The sequence below is a fragment of the Palaemon carinicauda genome, chromosome 6 (genome assembly GCF_036898095.1).
Source record: "Palaemon carinicauda isolate YSFRI2023 chromosome 6, ASM3689809v2, whole genome shotgun sequence".
In the NCBI taxonomy this organism is placed as follows: domain Eukaryota; kingdom Metazoa; phylum Arthropoda; class Malacostraca; order Decapoda; family Palaemonidae; genus Palaemon; species Palaemon carinicauda.
The window spans coordinates 162,123,306-162,144,586 of NC_090730.1; the positions used below are offsets into that span (position 1 = coordinate 162,123,306).

Genomic DNA, 21,281 nt, shown 5'->3' on the forward strand with positions numbered 1-21,281 from the left:
TCGAGAGCTGATACACACATAGTTGGAACAAAGGTCCAGCTATAACTTGAAAATCATACTTTGGTGGGTGCTATGAGGGTGCTCGTAACTACTACTCAACATACCCATTTAAAAGACCAATGAGGTTGGTATCTCCATACGAATGCATGTATGAGCCTAATACGCACCGTACCTAAACTTGGACATTCCATCAACACAACTATTTTTGTAAGTTGCCTTGAATGTGTGAGGAAGGATAGTTTGGTAATATTCCAAGATACATTTTGTTGTAACATCATGATCCTTGTCAGGCTTCAATAAACAAATTTTAAATGTCAAGCCCATAATGTACATGAAAATGGTAAAAATATTGATCTTATTCCTTGATAACCAAAACAAGATAAGTATTTCCATATGTGAGAAAACTGAAAAGAAATATGTAATCATATGAATAATGACAGTATGAACAAGTCTAAGTCAATAGATTACCTACGGAGTATGAAGTCTAAGACTGTACATTAACTACTTAACCTGAAGCAAGAGAAGCAATTGCTTGCTGAATGGATCCTCACAAACACCAATGAATATAGGTTGGGATATGGAGAGGGGGATTAAAGTGGTCAAATAAGAAGAATTAATGAACAAAAAGTCCAATGAGCTAAATGCGTATCTCCGAAGGAATATCTCCCATTAGCTAGAAGAATTTTGCTTACCACCATTCATCTAAATAATGCTGGCCACACATATCTCTAAACACAACATACAAAACTGTGCATGTCCTACTTAAGTTCTTGGGCAAATTCTTTGTATCACTCGTAAGGAAAGAGACAGAAAAAGTACAAATAACAAATAAAACAAAAATACGAACAGGTCATGAACTGCTTATGCATGGACATCTACTGTATATAACTTGTGGATACACAGCACTAACCAAATGCAACACTGCATATAAAAAAATAAGCAGAGGATAGCAAATTGACAATAGTTCATCCCAAGGAACTTCATCAGTTTTCAATTCTCTATTTTCTTTATGCATGGTCATTGAAATATACGCAAAAAAACAAAGCTTATATACATCCATACTGAACAGTATAACATTTACAGTAATTGTAGATGCTGTACAGCACTAAAATTTAGACAAAATCTCACGAGTGAATTGAAATCCATAAATACCTTTTTTGATAAACTTTTTATCCCAACAAGACTATTTCCTAGGTAAATATCGTACAGAAAATTACTTACATGAGTGTTAGCGAGGGAAAAAGGAATTCCATGGCGAACCGTACGGCAGAGAGCGACTCCCTTTCCTCCCCACCAATCGCCATGGAGCACTTTGTGGGGGTAACCATTTAATGAAAATCTTCTGTATCGAACATCAGTTATTTGAGTTTTAGAGAAAGTGCACAGTCCGGATCCATAACCACCGCTCACAAAATACTCAGAAAAGGGCAATTTTTTGTTAACCTGAAATGATGTACGAATTCATTATAGTAACTTCATTTCAATTGTAAATTTAACAATCAATGTCCCTATATTACTATACTGTAATGGAATTCAAGAAATCTTTTAATTGTTAACCTGAAATGATGTACGAATACATTACATGTATAATGATTTCAATTTAATTGTGAATTTAACAATCAATATCCCTACATTACTATACTGTACTGGAATTCAAGAAATCTTTTAATTGAAAAACAACACTTTTTCATCATGGCGCTAGCTTTTTACAAAACTTGCAATACTGTATTTTTAAATTTAAGATGAAGTTTAAAAAAGAACTCTTTATGATACAAAAGTTTTCTTATACAAGTTCATTCATCATACAGTACTGTAGATTAAAGACCGAGAAGGTGGTCTGGTGTTTACACATCCCAGCCTTCAATACCTGGCTGACTGCAAGATTCCTCTCAAAGACAAGGGTGGGGCCCAACCCCTGACTTTGCAAGCTCTGGTCCTAGCTGTTACCTAGATTCTCTCAGTAGTCAAGGAATATATATTACGGACCATCTCGCAAAGTCAGAAAGAGATCGGGTTCCTCAACACCTCTTTCTTGTTCCTGCCAGTGCTAAGGAAGAGTCGCTGACACTCTGGTCTCAGGTGTCGGGTCTTCTTCAGATAGGACCACAGACCCCTTTCATTTTATGCCACAAAACATTATCCACTAAAAATTACCCCATTTGGGGGGCCCAAATTGAATCAAATTTTTATTCCTGAAAACAACAAAATACGATAAATAAATTTCAATATTCATGACAGTTTATTCATACCTTGCTCACTATGAATTTGTAATCTTCTTTAGACCACACTTCTTGAAGGAAAACAAAATCATACTCCTCAGGTCCTGCTATTAGCTGGTTTGCTATGGCTTCCACTCTTGCTTTCCTATCCTTGGAGACACCAGGTATCCCCCTTGAATGAGAAAAGATTACAATACAATCTTGCAATAACATACATTCTTTAATCAAATTATTTAAAAAAAAAAAGTACAGTATCTAATAACTTTAAAAACTTTAATATTCAGTTAAATTTCATATTCTGATTCTCCGAAAAAAAAACGATACTGTATTATGAAAATTGTTAATACTGTAATGCATTTCATAAAATACACTAATAAGAAGCATGAAATATTACAGTATAAATATTTTAATCTTAAAAAGAGAGTTCTGATATTCTGAAGGGAATTTGAATGAGATCAGTACAAACACAGAAGGTGAAATGGTCAAAGCTTCAAGTGTAAAAATGTTTATAAATTCTTCTGCTATTGGCGTTGCTTGACAATCTAACTATAAAAAGGTTTGCCTTTCAACTGATATTTATTAATGTGCAGTATTTTCTGTGTACGCAGCATGTGTTGTACAGTCACTGAAAAAAAAAAATAACTAAGGTGCAAACTACTTACCAAATATTGAGGGTTAGAATCTTAATCTCCACAGCCATGCTGTTGTCTTTCGGTACTATCTCGGGGACCGTCATCTGTTATCACTGTAAAATATGTATGTAAGTCAAGATATTTTTTCAAAATTTACATTCAAAAACATTTATTCTAACTCTTTACTTTTACCATATAATGAAATATTCCTAGTTTTATGATCTGTAGGCATAGAATACTTTATAGTAATGGTAGGAGGGACTGTAGCTACTGTATGGTCAGCAGCTCTTCCAGGAGAAGGACACTCCGCAATCAAACCATTGTTCTCTAGTCTTGGATAGTGCCATAGCCTCTGTAACATGGTCTTCCACTGTCTTGGGTTAGAGTTTTCTTGCTCGAGGGTACACTCGAGCACGCTGTTCTGTCTTGTTTCTCTTTCTCTTATTTTATTAAATTATACTTTATATAGGAGATATTTATTTTAATGATGTTACTCTTCTTGAATTTTTATTTTTCCTTTTTTCCTTTCTTCACTGGGCTATTTTCCCTGTTGGAGCCCCAGGGCTTATAGCATTCTGCTTTCCCAACAAAGGTTGTAGCTTAGGGTAATAATAATAATAATAACCATATTATAACAGGCATGATTAAATTAGGGCCTCTTATAAAATGTTATTTTCCTTAGTGAAATAAATTTTTGAATATACTTACCCGATGATCATATACCTGTCAGCTCTGCTGCCCGACAGAAAAACCTACGGGCGGAATACGCCAGCGATCGCTATACAGGTAGGGGTGTACATCAACAGCGCCATCTGTCTAGTAGGTACTCAAGTACTCGATGTCAACACAGAACCAATTTTCTCCTCGGTCCACTGGGTCTCTATTGGGGAGGACGGGTGGGTCCTTTAATTTATGATCATCGGGTAAGTATATTCAAAAATTTATTTTACTAATGAAAATAACATTTTTCAATATTAAACTTACCCGATGATCATATAGCTGATTCACACAAAGGGGGGTGGGTAGAGACCAGCATTACATGTTGACATTATTATGAGCTAAGTATTCCGTATTTCATTTTAGCAGTTATTCAAAATAACAAACATAAAATAAATAAGTACCTGGTAAGGAAGTCGACTTGAACAATTACTCTGCCTTTTTAAGTACGTCTTCCTTACGGAGCCTCGCGATCCTCATAGGATGCTGAGCGACTCCTAGGAGCTGAAGTATGAAGGGTTGCAACCCATACTAAAGGTCCTCATCAAAACCTCTAATCTAGGCGCTTCTCAAGAAATGACTTTGACCACCCGCCAAATCAAGTAGGATGCGAAAGGCTTCTTAGCCTTCCGGACAACCCAAAAACAATAACAAAACATTTCAAGAGAAAGATTAAAAAAGGTTATGGAATTAGGGAATTGTAGTGGTCGAGCCCTCACCACTACTGCACTTGTTGCTACGAATGGTCCCAGAGTGTAGCAGTTCTCGTAAAGAGACTGGACATTCTTAAGATAAAAGACGCGAACACTGATTTGCTTTTCCAATAGGTTGCGTCGAATATACTTTGCAGAGATCTATTTTGTTTAAAGGCCACGGAAGTTGCGACAGCTCTAACTTCGTGTGTCCTTACCTTCAGCAAAGCTTGGTCTTCCTCATTCAGATGGGAATGAGCTTCTCGTATTAACAGTCTGATAAAATAGGATAAAGCATTCTCTGACATAGGCAAAGATGGATTCTTAACTGAACACCATAAAGCTTCAGACGGGCCTCGTAAAGGTTTTTAAATAGAACTTAAGAGCTCTTACAGGACATAATACTCTTTCTAGTTCATTTCCAACCATACGATAAGTTTGGAATATCGAACGATATTGGTCAAGGCCGAGAAGGCAGCTCGTGTTTGGCTAGAAAACCAAGTTGTAGAACATGTAGCCGATTCGGATGAGAATCCGATGTTCTTGCTGAAGGCATGAATCTCACTGACTCTTTTAGCTGTGGTTAAGCATATCAGGAAAAGAGTCTTAAAGGTGAGATCTTTCAGGGAGGCTGATTGAAGCGGTTCGAACCTGTCTGACATAAGGAATCTTAGTACCACGTCTAAATTCCAACCAGGTGTAACCAAACGACGCTCCTTCGTGGTCTCAAAAGACTTAAGGAGGTCCTGTAGATCTTTATTGTTGGAAAGATCTAAGCCTCTGTGACGGAAGACTGATGCCAACATGCTTCTGTAACCCTTGATAGTGGGAGCTGAAAGAGATCGTTCTTTCCTCAGATATAAGAGAAAGTCAGCTATTTGAGTTACAGAGGTACTGGTCGAGGATACGGATACTGACTTGCACCAGTTTCGGAAGATTTCCCACTTCGATTGGTAGATTCTAAGGGTGGATGTTCTCCTTGCTCTAGCAAACGCTCTGGTTGCCTCCTTCGAAAAGCCTCTAGCTCTCGAGAGTCTTTCGATAGTCTGAAGGCAGTCAGACGAAGAGCGTGGAGGCCTTGGTGTACCTTCTTTACGCGTGGCTGACGTAGAAGGTCCACCCTTAGGGGAAGTGTTCTGGGAACGTCTACTAGCCATCGAAGTACCTCGGTGAGTCATTCTCTCGCGGGCCAGAGGGAAGCAACTAGCGTCAACCTTGTCCCTTCGTGAGAGGCGAACTTCTGCAGTACCTTGTTGACAATCTTGAACGGAGGGAATGCATATAGATCTAGATGTGACCAATCTAGTAGAAAGGCATCTATATGAACTACTGCTGGGTCCGGGATAGGTGAGCAAACTATTGGGAGCCTCTTGGTCATCGAGGTTGCGAAGAGATCTATGGTTGGCTGGCCCCAGGTGGCCCAAAGTCTCTTGCATACATCCTTGTGGAGGGTCCATTCTGTTGGAATTATTTGTCCCTTCCGACTGAGACAATCTGCTATGACATTCAAGTTGCCTTGGATGAACCTCGTTACTAGTGAAAAGTCTAGACCTTTTGACCAGGTGAGGAGGTCCCTTGCGATCTCGTACCATGTCAGAGAGTAGGTCCCTCCTTGCTTGGAGATGTACGTCAAAGCCGTGTGTTATCCGAGTTCACCTCCACCACTTTGCCTTGAAGGAGAGACCTGAAGCTTTTCCAGGACAGACGTACTGCCAGTAGCTTCTTGCAGTTGAAATGCATTGTCCTTTGACTCGAGTTCCATAATCCCGAGCATTCCCTACCGTCTAATGTCGCACCCCAGCCTACGTCCGATGCGTCCGAAAAGAGAACGTGGTTGGGAGTCTGAACAGGCAGGGGAAGACCCTTTCTAAGGTTGATAAAGTCCTTTCACCAAGTCAGACCAGACTTTATCTTTCCGGAAACCGGGATCGAGACCGCTTCTAGCGTCTTGTCCTTTTTCCAGTGAAAAGCTAGATGGTATAGAAGAGGACGGAGGTGTAGTCTTCCTAGTGACACAAATTGAACCACGGATGACAGTGTCCTTACCAGACTCATCCACAGCCTGACAGGGCAGCGTTCCTTCTTCAGCATCTTCTGGATGGATAGCAGGGCTGGGGGTTGATCGTCTTGTTCAGCAACGTCCTCATCAGAGGGTTCCTCATCCGAAACTGATGAGGAAACGGCAACGGAGTGGGCAACGTCTGACTCGCTGAATCCGGTCGCACTGGTGGATGCGTGACGGAGCCGGACGCAATATCATGGTACTGCTGCACAGTCTGTGAACTGTCAACAACCATGGGGACGCGAGGAAGTACAGCGTCAACCCGAAACTGTCTAGACTGTCTGGGTTGTGCAGTCAACACCCTACCGGGTTGCTGAGGTTGACGCACTGCATCACAACAAGTCACCTCTGCTGGTTGTTGAACGTCTTCCTAGTGACACACTGAACGTCAACAACCACCTCCGAGCGTCGCTTAACGTCAACGTGCGACTGGCAACCCACACTGGGTCGCATCGGTGGAGGAACCACCTCAACTGGCGGACGCGAGTAGGATACTTCAGCGTCAACAGGGCGCACAACCAACCGGTAGGAAGGTTGTTGGCCAGAAGGTTCTTCTCCGTATTAAGTCCTCTATCAAGGACACAAGCTTGGACTGCATGTCTTGCAGCAAAGCCCATTTAGGGTCTACGGGAGCAGGTGTGGCAACAGACGGGGTTAGCGACTGAAGCGGAACCATTTACCATCCCTGGAAGCCTTGTTATGTGTGACATAATAGTACAGCAAAACTTCAAAGGCTCGACAAAAGTTGAGAAGTTGACCTGTAAACAACTGGAGCGTCTCCTGGCTATGCGCCTGGCCGAGTCTACCAGAATTGAGAAGTCTACCTGGGCAGAGGCATGAACTCCCAAGCTGAGAACTTCTCTCGTGTCCTATCAGACTCTCGCTCTATAAGCCAGATAAAAAGAAGGGAAATCAAAAGGCTGTATCCCTAAAACTCCTCCTGGTGCAAAAACCAGTCGCCTAGCCGACGTAACGCTCTCTAGGAGAGCGAGAGAGCACTAGCTTAACAACAACGGCTTCGAAGTAGCTAGGCCTAGTGTAAGTTCTGACGTGAGGCGAACGAGGAGCAGCAGTTACAAGATCCGGACGAAGATCCTTAAAAAATCATCATGATTTAATTAAAGTCCATAGGAGGCTAAGCAGCTTAAGGCTCCTCTCCAAATGACAGAGTCCTCAAAGGAATATCAGTAGGAGGGAGAACAGCACTTTCTCATCTACAGGAACCTTGTCCGAGAAAAGCTAGGTTATCTCAGTGAGGGTCTCACTGGTGCATTAGCAGCAGACCAGAAGGCAACGTTATGTAACTGCTTGACAGTCTGTGAACTGTCAAAAACTGAACTGTCAACCACAACAGGTGCGTGAGGACATACAGCACTGGTGCATTAGCAGCAGACCAGAAGGCAACGTTATGTAACTGCTTGACAGTCTGTGAACTGTCAAAAAACTGAACTGTCAACCACAACAGGTGCGTGAGGACATACAGCACTGGTGCATTAGTAGCAGACCAGAAGGCAACGTCATGTAACTGCTTGACAGTCTGTGAGCTGGCAACAACCAAAGCTGTGTGGGGAAGCCTCAACTCCTGACTGACTAGTCTGCTGCGGGCGAGTGGCGGTAACCACAGTGGGTTGCGGAGGCTGACGCACCGTGTCAAAACACGGCAGCTTAACTCCACCCTCCTGTTGTTGTGGTAGCACACGCACGTCAACGGAGGGTTCCGTGCGTCTGTGAACGTCAGCATGCGTCTGGCAGGGTCGACTGCGCATGGGTGGAGGAGCTCTCACAGCTGGAGTGTGGGAGCAGGCAGCCACAGCGTCTGCTGGGCGCACAACCGTGGTAGGTTGTAGGCTAACGGGTGCAGCGTCAACCTTCTCCGCACGATACTCCTGCAAAAAAGATGCTAACTGTGTCTGCATAGACTGTAGCAAAGACCACTTAGGGTCTACAGCAGCAGGTGCGGCAACAGACGGTGTTACTGCCTGTTGCGGTACCGCTTTACCTCTCTTAGGAGGTGTGCAGTCATCGGAAGACTGCAGCGAGTCCGAACTGACCCAGTGGCTACACCTGGGCCGTTGGACTTGCGCGGAAGGGACCGACTTGCACTTAATAAGCTGCGAGACCTAGGTCCAAGGTTTCTTACGAGAAACCTCTTCCGCAGACGAGAAGTAAATGGGCTCTCTCGTCTTTGTGTGGGTGGGGCGATCTTGGGTAGATACGCCCGAAACCACGGAGGGAAAAACGTCTGTTCGTTGATCAAGGCCTGACGAACCCATAAGTCGTTCGACATTACTTCTCCCCTGGGCTTGGGAGCTTGCAAGAGGTCCCGGACTAGGTGAACGACAGGCACGAACAGACGAACCCTCGGACGCAACACTGTAACACTTTGCGCATATCACTTTGATTTTCTGTTTTGCACTTATTTCACTGAAATCGAAACTTTTACTGATTTCTACCTGAAACACGCAATCCTACCCTTCATTAAAAGGTAGTAATTGCGAAAACAGTCGTATAATGCAACAGAAAACATATATAAAGATAAAGAATTCAGTGGCTGGGAAAGAGACTAAACACTAGTTCAAATAAACTACGTTTACAATCTCTCACCGCACATAGCCTGGGAACAAGAATCAAACCCTAGAAACGTTTTACCTTCTTCCCCTACAGCGACTAGGGAGGAGAGTAAAACGAGAACAACGTTACCCGCTTGAACGAAACGTTTTTTCTCCTCTCTCTCCCTCCGTCTCTATCTCTCTCTTTCTCTCTAGATTTCGCACCTGAGAGAAGAGCCCAATTATATATCGTCAAAACATGTTATTTGCTAAAGGAAAAAACTGAAAGGTTTTCCAAATAAAAAGTTCCTTTAATTTAGAATTTAAACCATTTAAGCTAAGAAAGAATGAACGAAACGCCAGAATCGGTTTACTCTTACTGCAAAGTGAAACCGTGATACACTCTCTCTCTATCGTAACGATAGAGCGCATGTTGAACGTCCTGAACGTCAACAACTGCGTAGACTAAAAAACTAAACGTTAGTTCATCTTTGAAAACAGTACGAGACTATCAAAGAAATTCTTTCATAAAACATTAAATTTAAAAAGTTTTAAATTCTTTAAAGGTTAAATACGATATAACGGGCTCAACGTTGATTAACTTCGGTTCCAAGTTAGGACCGCCTACTATCAGGAAAGGTCGCATATAAACAAAACATAAAAATTTATTTTTATATGTTTATAATAAAAGGAAAGTTAATCGAAGAGGCCTAATAAAGGCGGAGAGATATAAAATATATAGATCTATAACGTGTTAAGCAAAATTACTAAAAACCTAAACACACTTCCGTCTAAGGGAAGGGTCGGCCATTTAAAAGTGAAAGAGAGTCCATACTCTCTTTGTCACCATAATTAAATCTATCCAAAACGAGTTCAAGTTTTGAAATGAAGATAAAACCCCTGCATAGCGAAAGCTCAAAACTGGAATAGTGTACTTCACCAAATAGTTGTGAAAACAAATCCAGTTAGTAACAGCGTATTTAGTAGGTCTTGCCAGTGGCACGACAGAGAGAAAATTGGTTCTGTGTTGACATCGAGTACTTGAGTACCTACTTGACAGATGGCGCTGTTGATGTACACCCCCACCTGTATAGCGATCGCTGGCGTATTCCGCCCGTAGGTTTTTCTGTCGGGCAGCAGAGCTGACAGCTATATGATCATCGGGTAAGTTTAATATTGAAAATTATATGTTTAAGTTAAAGTGAATTATTATGTTCAGAGAGTTTATCCTTCAAATTAAAAGGAATACAATTTGACCATTAAAGAACCCCTTTCTGGTACAACCTAGGAACATAAATGGTGGGCTACCCTTATTAGATGGTTCTGCCACTCACTGTCCAAATGATAAGGAAATCCTTTTTGGCTGAGGGATTTGATAGCAAGCAGAATATTGTAATGAGAAACTCAATAATCCTCATTCCTGTTTTCCTGAGGAGTGAACTAACTAGAAAGATCCATTTTAATCTTGTTACTCTTCTTAAAATATTTTATTTTAATTGTTCATTACTTCTCTATAGTTTATCTATTTCCTTTCATCACTGGGCTATTTTTCCCTGTTGGAACCCTTGGGCTTATAGCATTGTGCTTTTCCAACTAGGGTTGTAGCTTAGCTAGTAATAATAATAATAATAATACTGATCATAAGATAGTTTACATTTTTCATTCATTACTTCTCATATATAGTTTGTTTATTTCCTTATTTCCATTCCTAACGGGGATATTTTGTTCAAGCCCTTGGATTTGTAGGATCCTGCTTTTTTCAACTAGGGTTGTAGCTTAACTAATAATAATAATATAACTAAATCCTGATATCTTAAGTTATGGCGTGCTATAGGCTAGCCTTTGTGCTGTAGGACTCAACTCAATGATCATCTTAAAACTGTTCCTGGTTCAGCTTAGCAATTGTTTTTACTTTTAAATTGCAACCAGCAATTATAATTATTCTGTTAAATTTCACACAAGAAATTTAAGCCAAGTGAGTTTTTCTAATTAATTGGATTAAAACGCAGGGTAGTTTGTCAAACTGTGGACACACACACCCATGTTAAAGAGTTTTTCTAATTAACTAGGTTAAAACGGAGAGTACTTGTAGAACGGTGGACAAACCCGCCAATAATAGAGAGTTCTTCTAATTAAATTATTCAAAACACAGGGTAGTTTGTAGAACAGCGGACACAAACACCAATCCTAAAAGAGGTACCTGTGGGGTCAGAGGGGTGGAAGGTATAACACAGTAAGTGAGCATCAATGAAGATATTTCGGGCTATATCTCAATAATTAAGTAAAATAGTATTAAACTTAGCTTTTTGTACAACTAAGCCGACTCGTGTTTAACAATCTAGGAGTCACAGTTGTTCATTAGGCCAGACAAAATCTACATTTTACAACGACACAAGAACAGCTCCTAACCTAGGGTTCCCCCACCTAACCTAACCAAGGAGCCATACCCGTATCTACTGTCCCAACAAACTACATTCGCTCCCCGATCTACAAATGCTCCAAAACACACACCCTGTAACTATACTCCATGGTCTGCCGACTCCTTAAACTAAATAGCATTCAAGATTTATAAAATATTACAGAATTACAAATTATACTACCAGTAGAGCAAGTTCTATAATAATATAAGTCGGGATCATTAGTCTATGTTATCTTGAAAATGGCCTCCCAGAAGAAATCCTGATTTCATGCAATGAAATTGAATACCCAAATTTTAACCATTAAATGCCTGAACATTGCATGAAACCAACTGTATTATTCTTACTGGTAGCTGGACTTGTAAATAATATTCACCAGTCATTCTTAAACCTATAGTTCCCATCGATTTATAAGAAATAAAGCAATTTAACAGTAGATCTACGCTGCGAACAAAGGAATGGAGCTTAAGAGGCCAACGCGGGTACCTTAGGGTGAGAGGATATGTAACGGTGTGACGGTCTGAACGATCCCTGGTCTCAGAATTCTCCTTGATAATCTGCGCATGCGCGAACATTACCGTTTGCCAGTGCATACGAGGTTGATGTTTTATTTTCCTGTAATGTTAGCGTGCGCAGCTCAACATTACCGCTTGCCAGTACATACGAGCTTGATGTTTTATTTTCATGCGAGCGAAGCGAGCTAATGGCGGAAAAGAACCATTATAGAATGTCAAGGAGAATTCTGAGACCGGGGGATCGTTCAGACCGTCACAACGGCTCCTCACTTATCCTTTCCTTTAGTTGATTAGACTGGGTAAAGTCTATGGGGACGCAGCTATCTATGGTTAATTTCGGATACGTCCCTGATTATACGCTTTATCTTCGGATACGTCCCTGATTATACGCGATATCTTCGGATACGTTCCTGATTATACGCGATACCTTCTTATAGTCGTTCCGGAGGGTTTGAACCCTGTGATACTTGACGGTAATTCTCTCATAATATCACTAACTGAAATACTATACAGTGGGAAGCTGCCGAAGGTTACTTCCATCAGGACGACATGGCTCAAGCCCAAAAATAGATTTTCCCTACGTCAAAATCCGTTTAAAAGGCTAATCATCCATAGACAAAGCAAGAAACCTAATAATTGTTTTAGAAAATAAAAAAAAATCGAATTGTTTAAAGGGTGTAGTGACAGTGTGTAGTGTTGGAACAACACCCTGCACTTAACCTACCATACCTTTTCCTCTCCTAGGATAACTAGATTTCAAAAGCTCTAGTATATATAATATAAATTTTCTAATATACCTTTCTGTATCGGCTACAACACTGCTTCCAGCCTGTGTCTCCTCCTGCCAGCACCAGCCCTCTTTCAACATAGAAGGAAAATGCCTTGGCCACTTGACAGTTCTGTTTACGTTGATCGTAAGACACAGCAGGAAATTAGAAGACGTGTTTTAGTAGGGAGGCTCTTAATAAAAGTTCGTTTTTATATCGTTATTTGGTAATATATATTCATTCGTAGCTTTTTTTAAGTTTTTCCTAAATTTTTTTGTCAATGGTATTATTTTATTTGAAAAATTATGATGTTTATGCTATGTTTGTAATCTTTTACACGAATTAATTTATCGTAAAGCCATGTTGTTAATTCTTGGGATACAGTCATTAATTATTTATATAAAATTAATAAAATTTCAAAAATCTTTTTTTAATTTTAAAACTATTAAATACCTTGAACGTTTTTTAATAGCAAAAACCTCAAGAATGTCTCTCGTAGATTACACACCTTACTAACCATGTCAGGATTAACGCTAAAGAGTTGAATTGAACCAATTCTTTTACAAGGATATGCTCTTTGCCCTTTGACAACATAAGGGACCACTAATATTGCAAAAAGAAAAAAAAAGAAAAAAAAGAAAAGAAAAAAAAAAGAAAAAAAAAAGTTGGTGAGTCATAGAAAATGATGTCTGTTGGTATTAAATTTCAGATGCGCTGCACGAAACCTCCAGCTAAAGCTCTTCTCTTAAACAATGTATGCTAATACAAACTATATAATGGTTTATTTTCAAAAGGATATTACCCATTATGATAATATATGTTCAAATCAGGCATTAATTGTTAATTTGATAGACGGTGCTTGTTTGAAAGTGGGCAAAAGTTCAATGGCTCATTATGTGAAATACGAAACTCAAACGCATCATGAAAGCGCCCATTCAGATAAGTCCAACAAATTTGATGGCAATAGAATAGAGAGAGAGAGAGAGAGAGAGAGAGAGAGAGAGAGAGAGAGAGAGAGAGAGAGAGAGCACATTGGGACTTTTGTCACTGGAATAGGTTATCATTTGAAAGTTTAATTTGCATAAACACAAAACACGCACGCTTATATATATATATATATATATATATATATATATATATATATATATATATATATATATATATATATATATATATATATATATATATATATATAATATGTGTGTATAGTGTATGAGTACATATTCCCATTTATATAATTATGTGCTACATTTCCCGCCATCAATTCACTTTTCTAGATAATATATTTAATCATCATGTGCTCCAACTTTTTTAATTGTATTTTTACAAGTAGTCCATGTAATTTTTTATCCTGACTTAGTTCAGGTATTGATCTCCCACATATATATATTGACATTATCGTCAATTTTGTTGCTGATTAGATAAGAGATGAAGACCAGATATAAGATAGCGATTTTTGTCTCCTTTGCACGGCTCAAAATTCTCCCTCAAAATTCCTCTTTCGTTTTTTTTTTTTTTTTATCAAGGTGAAGTGGTTGTTGACAGAAGCAAAGTGTACCCTCAAGCAAGAGAACTCTAATCCAAGACAGTGGAAGGCCATGGTACAGAGGCTATGGCACTACCCATATTATGAGCCCTTATAGAAGCATAAATTTGTGTGAAATCACTTGCCCGCATATTCAGTTTGATCTAATTTCTTACAATTAGATTATAAACCCTGGCTAATAACTCATTCATAATTTTACCATGAAGTACAGTTGGCCACAAGAGTCCCTGATACACCTCATTCTGGAGAAATACACCCTGTCACACCCTTACTTCGCGACAAATAACCAAAAAGATAGTGTGGGAAGAGAGTTCTCTTGCTTGAGAGTACACTCGGACATGCTATTCTATCTTATTTATCTTCCTCTTATTTTTTTAAAGTTTTTCTTATAGTTTATGTATTAAAGAATTATTTTAATATTGCTACTATTCTTAAAATATTCTATTTCAATTGTTCCTTCTCTTGTAGTGTTTACTCCCTTATTTCCTTTCCTCACTGGGCTATTTTTACCCATTGGGGTCCTTGGGCTTATAGCATCCTGCTTTTCCAACTAGGGTTGTAGCTTATCTAATAATAATAATAATAATAATAATAATAATAATAATAATAATAATAATAATAATAATAATAATAGTGGGCAGGGCTAGATGCAGGAACTCGCCGTGTAGTAAGGGAGTGACCGGGTGCACCTCTTCGGAGCGAAGTGTACCTGTAATTCCTGTCTCCAACTGTACCTTTCTACAAATGCTTGTGAAAATGGTTGTTCAGGATGTGATGAAGATGGAGTGTGTATTTGTGCAATTAAATTCGCCAATTAAGACTTTTTTCTATACGAATAACATTGGACACTCCATTCAAATATAATAGCTAAACCAGTAAAAAAGGAAAATCGACATATGACCTTCTAGTTGTTTTAAAAAGTCAGTCTGATACTTGGAATTGTTATACAGGTGGTTCAAATAAGAAAAAAACAGAAAGGTATTATGAATAAAATTCTAGATGTAAACACCTTAACTTAGAGAAACGTTGGGGAATTAGATTGTAATCCTTCACTCATTATCATCTTTACAATTTTATTTTATAACCTTTTATTAACGTGTTTTTCCATTTGTATGGGGTAAGCAATGTTGCCTTCTTTCTGAAGGACTTTGCTTTGGCTTTGTGGTAGACCGTAGTCCCGATCGGCTGCCCTGCCTGACATCGCTTAGACCCCGGTAGCGTATGTTCATGTGCTGTACCAGTCATCAGCGTCCTTCCTCCCAGGAGCAAAATAGTCCTGGCGTGGTTAGGTGTGAGGTGTCTGCTATGTTTTTAGGTGTTGGAGTGGCTTTGTTTATATAACTTGTGCACATCCTAGCTTGGGTGGAGAGGAGGCTTGGGCGCTGATCATATGTAATATGGTCAGTCTCTAGGGCATTGTCCTGCTTGCTAGGGCAATGTCACTGACCCTTGCCTCTGCCATTCATGAGCGGCCTTTAAACCTTTAAACATCCAAATATAAAAAGTCGAGATGCCCATAGACTTACAAATAAAGAAAAACAGAATAACTAAATACATGTATAAAATAATATGAGGAAACTAGAGAGCTATGAAAGTTGACCTCAAGGGAGGATTGCTTTCAATAAAGATAAGATAAGAACAATTAAGATATCGTTATTGATTGATGTTAGTCAGGCGACATTAGGGAACATAAAAAAGTATCTCTTCGTATGATTAGCTGATAGACATGGTAGATTCGGAATAAGGAAAAGTTTGATAAACACAAGAGACGACGGGACACCTTTAAACCAAGGATAGAGTTCTCTTGATTGAGGGTACACTCAGACACACTATTCTATTTGTTTTTTACTGTATTTCCTTTCCTCACCGGGCAGTTTTCCCTGTTGAAGCCCTTATAGGGCTTATAGCATCCTGCTTTTCCGACTGGGGTTGTAGCTTAGCAAGTAATAATGATAATGATAATAGATTGGAGGAGAGAAGTTGGTAAATATTTTAATATATTTGATAAACTATTTAGAAGATGATTATTATGGTTATTATTATTATTTGCTAAGATACAACCCTAGTTGGAAAAGCAGGATGCTAGAAGCCCAAGGGCTCCAACAGGAAAAATAGCCCAGGGAGGAAAGGAAACAAGGAAAAATAAAATATTTTAAGAACAATAACAACACGTAAACAAATATTTCCCATATAAACTATAAACACTTTATAACAAAACAAGAGTAAGAGAAATAAGATATAGAATGGTGTGCCCCAGTGTACCCTCAAGCAAGATAACTCTAACCCAAGACAGTGGAAGACCATGGTACAGAGGCTATGGCACTACCCAAGACTAGAGAACAATAGTTTTATTTTGGAGTGTCCTTGTCCTAGAAAAAGCTGCTTACCATAGCTAAAGAGTCTCTTCTATCCTTACCAAGAAGAAAGGGGCCACTGAACAATTACAGTGCAGTAATTAACTCCTTAGGTGAAGAAGAATTGTTTAGTAATCTCAGTGTTGTCAGGTGTATAGGGAGAGAGGAGAATGTGTAAAGAATGAGCCAGACTATTCGGTGTATGTGTAAATAAAGATAAAATTAACCGTAACTAAAGAGAAGGATCCAATGTAGTACTGTTTGGTTAGTCAAAGGACCCCATAACTCTCTAGCGGTAGTATTTCAACGGATGGCTGATGCCCTGGCCAACCTATTACCTAGTCATGGCTGCTAGAATCAACTACATATCTAGTACTACGTACAGGATGGCAGAGATTCCTTGGGTCACTGCAGTAGGTGAGGGTGGAAAAGGCCTTGGAGATAAGGGTAACCTTGTTATATTTGGCAGATTACTGAGGACAATTGTGATTCCCTGGGAGATCCTTCCGAATTTGAACTGCCTTCCTCGACGGCCGTTTTGGACTGGTTCCAAAAACAACTTACATTTTGGCAACACGAGAAGATTACGTTAGCTTTACGTCATCGGTTCGATAGGTAGTCAAGTGTAAGCAATTTGTAATGATAATGTTATTAACGATAACTTAATAACATTATCATTACCTATCACAAGAGGTAGATGGAGAGCGCTGGCCAGAGACATCGACCCCACATAAAAGTGGGAAAAGATGCAGACAAAGAAGAAGAATTATATTATCGATAACTCACGAAAAAATTGAAACTCTTATTGTTGGTTACGAAACGGAATTCATATCTTGAATAATCAGTCACTTGCGGGGTTGCTCAGGAGAGCAAAAACTCTTGCTGTCGCAGGAACAGCTAATGATAAAAAGATGAGCACGTACTTACCCTTTCAAATCGTACAACAGAGCGGGTAGCTGAAATTTGTGAAGTCTGGATCAGACTGGCACTGGGCTCGTACTACAGAGGCTGTACACGTAGCGTTCTGATCCCAACAGTTATCAAAAGAATTTTAGCCTTTATGATCATCACTTCATGCGAAAAGATACGTTTTCCATGAAAAGATATTTCTAGATCTTGTTCTTTTTCTTCAGATCTAGAGCCTGTTAAAAGGAGAAATCGAGTGTCCCTAACTAGCACTGAGGTGAAAAAGGCAAAGGAAAAGAAATTTGAAATTAAATTAGGACATCGAAACACAAAAATAAATCATAATTTATCTCTCTTGATGGAAGGGAGTTACTGGTCGTCTGGGAAAACAGAAGAAGGAAGGGAGTTTCATAGAGCATTTGCTTTTACTCCTATTCTTGAAAAAGAAAATAATCTTGGTAAAATATATATTTGCTATAGACGGATACACACAACAATTATTTTATTACGAATTATGCATTTGTTGAAGTTTATATGATTAATAAAATATATATCATCATCATCATCATCACTTCCTCCTACGCCTATATATATATATATATATATATATATATATATATATATATATATATATATATATATATATATATATATATATATGTATGTATATATATATAATATATATATATATATATATATATATATATATATATATATATATATATATAATATATATATATATATATATATATATATATATATATATATATATATATATATATATATATATATACACATATATACAGTATACATATACATATGTATATATATACATACATACATACATACATACATATATATATATATATATATATATATATATATATATATATATATATATATATATATATATATATACATATATATCCATTATGTTTTGCTTAATTTTGAAACGTATCATGGGACATTGTGTTATGGTGTTTATCTAATTCATGTTATCCCTTATAAGTATTTTAATTATGTATACCATTACAAATGATTGAAATGCTAAAGTTGTTGTTGTTGTTGTTATTGTTCGGTTAGGTTTTTCTAATTCAAATTATTCCTTAGAGGTATTTTGATTATGTATGACATTAGCAATAATTAAAATGTTATTCGACTTATTGTTGTCGTTGCTGTTGTTGTTGTTGTTGTTGTTGTTGTTGTTGTGGCCGCAGGGGAGAATGAAAGACGAGAAATGACAGGTGACGATTCTCCTACTCCGAGAGACACAGGCTGCGGGTCTGAGGACATTGCTCCTGCATCCATTCCCTCTCTGGCTTCGACCAGCCCACATCCCACACAGGGAGGGCGTTGACGTCACTGTAATCCGAGAAAGACAATGTGTTATGCATATATTACATTGTATATACAGCAATAACGTTATTATTATTATTATTATTATTATTATTATTATTATTATTATTATTATTATTATTATTATTATTAATTGCTAACCTATAACCCTAGCTGGAAAAGCAGGATGCTATAAGCCTAAGGGCTCCAACAGGGAAAATAGCCCAGTGAGGAAAGAAAACAAGGAAAAATTAAATATTTCAAGAACGGTAACATTAAAATAAATTCCTCCTATATAAACTATAAAAACCTTAACAAAACAAGAGGAAGAGAAATAAGATAGAATAGTGTGCCCAAGTGTACCCTCAAGCAAGAGAACTCCAACAACAACAACAACAACAACAACTACACCAAATGCAGCCGTTTCTAGTCCACTGCAAGATAAAGGCCTCAGATATGTTCTTATTCATTTCTGGTGTTAGAGCACAACAGAAAATGCTGCCGTTTCTATAGAATCCATTGTAAGACATGGGCCTCAGACATGTCATTTCTGGGATTTGAGCAATTTTCATAACCACACTGGCCAGTGTGGATTGGTGATGATGGAAGACTTTAGTCTGATCGCTAATAGCAAACCAACCTAGTATGGGTGGGCCTGACTAGTACAGCCTTGTTGATCATGGCAGTACACATGTGTATATACACAACAACAACAACAACAAATACACCAGTATCTAGTCCACTGTAAGAAAAAGGCCTCAGACATGTGATTTCTGGGGTTTGGGCAATTTTCATGACCATCCTGGCAACTGCGGATTGGTGATGGTGGGAGACTTTAGTCTGATCGCTTAAAGCAAACCTACCTAGTATGGGTGGCTCTTTCTAGTACAGCTTTGGTGATCATGGCGATACGCAAACCCTTTCACCACGTTAAAGTATACCCACTCAGAAAGGGACATTGTATAGATCTATATGTTGTAAGAATTGCCATCTGTTTATATTCTTATACAATTAGCCTATGCATACACTCCTTATTTACATGTATAGGAAATAAACAAATAAGTCATTTTCCTTATATAGAAAAAGAAATCACAATAATCTTTATCCATTTCCTAATTCTACTGCTGGTAACGTCCTTACCTGGTGATTGCCCGACTGGGGTTCGAGTCCCTCTCAAACTCGTTAGTTCCTTTGGTCGCTGCAACCTCTCCATCCTAGTGAGCTAAGGATTGGGGTGTTTGAGGGAGCCTATAGGTCTATCTGCTGAGTCATTAGCAATCATTGCCTGGCCCTCCTTGGTCCTAGCTCGGGTGGAGAGGGGGCTTGGCCGCTGATCATATGTAACATGGTCAGTCTCTAGGGCATTGTCTTGCTTGATAGGGCAAATGTCATTGTCCCTTGCCTCTGCCATTCATGAGGGGCCTTTAAAGCTTTAAACAATTTGTGCAGGAACCTTCCAGAACATTAGCTGCTTCATTTACCTAAAGCGAAGCCTAATCAACAACACGTTGAACCACCTTACACATTGTTAGCCATTTACCTATATCTAGCTTGCACTCCATTGGTTCATTGCCGGCCTTCTGGCTTAAATTTATAAATACAATCCACTATTGAATAATAGTTCCCTCTAACATTTGTAACCCCTTATTCACTCCTGCTTTTCTAAGGCACTTCTCAAGTGGAAAATTGAAAACATTGATTTCCTTTTAAAAATTGCGGAGTCGAGAAAGCCGATAGAAAATCAACTCGTGGGGAGATGAAGTCTCCTAACATCATCATCATCTCCTCCTACGCCAATTGACGCGAAGGACCTCGGTTAGATTTCGCCAATCGTCTCTATCCTGAGCTTTTAAATCAATACTTCTCCAGTCATCATCTCCTACTTTACTCTTCTTAGTCCTCAGCCATGTAGGCCTAGATCTTCCAACTCTTCTAGTGCCTTGTGGAGAGCCAAGTTAGAATTTTGGTGAACTAATCTCTCTTGGGGAGTGTGAAGATCATCCTCAAACCATCTCCATCTACCCCTCACCATGATATCATCCACATATGGCACTTGAGTAATCTATTTCATAGTTTTGTTTCTAATCCTGTCTTGCCAAAGAAATGAAAATTAAAGTTGCCTTTGAGGGGAAGTGAATCAAAACAAAGGCTTAATTATTTATAGATATAGTCGATAAAAACCCTTAACACATGAACTAATTAGTTGATAAAATTTCTTAATTACGTATTGCGTTATCAAAAGCCCCATGATCAATAATCATACAGATATAACGAGTTCATGATGGTTATAATTATCCTACTGGAGAATTTATTTTCAAAGGCCACTGTTTATTAGGTCTTTGAAGGGGTGTTCCATTTTGGTGTCTTATTTTACTTGTTATTGGTTACTTTCTGTGAACTAGACACCTTCCTTTTATATACACTGTTAATAAAAATGCAATTTGAACCGTAAATTCTCCGTGAAAATATTCTGCCAAAGTAACAGCTACCAAAGTAACAGCAGTAACAGCTACCAAAATAACAACTACCAAAGTAACAGCTGCCAAAATAACAGCTACCAAAGTAACAAC

At 38.7% G+C, this 21,281-nt stretch overlaps 1 protein-coding gene across 3 annotated transcripts in view; it reads right to left on the reverse strand.

Annotated features, from left to right (window-relative positions):
- The window catches only part of LOC137642768 (putative neutral sphingomyelinase), a 43,232-nt gene extending 26,232 nt beyond the window's left edge, over positions 1–17,000 (reverse strand). For 2 of the 3 annotated variants that reach the window (XM_068375615.1, XM_068375613.1), the window contains exons 1-5: positions 16,854–17,000; positions 12,601–12,702; positions 2,882–2,964; positions 2,250–2,391; positions 1,222–1,443 (exon numbers count right to left, since the gene is read on the reverse strand). In XM_068375615.1, coding sequence (XP_068231716.1) covers positions 1,222–1,443; positions 2,250–2,391; positions 2,882–2,955 — 438 coding nt within the window. In that variant the 5' untranslated portion in view covers positions 2,956–2,964; positions 12,601–12,702; positions 16,854–17,000. The remainder of the gene's footprint in view (positions 1–1,221; positions 1,444–2,249; positions 2,392–2,881; positions 2,965–12,600; positions 12,703–16,853) is intronic. The other variant, XM_068375614.1, reaches the window with a different exon arrangement.
- Positions 17,001–21,281: the final 4,281 nt, after the last annotated feature.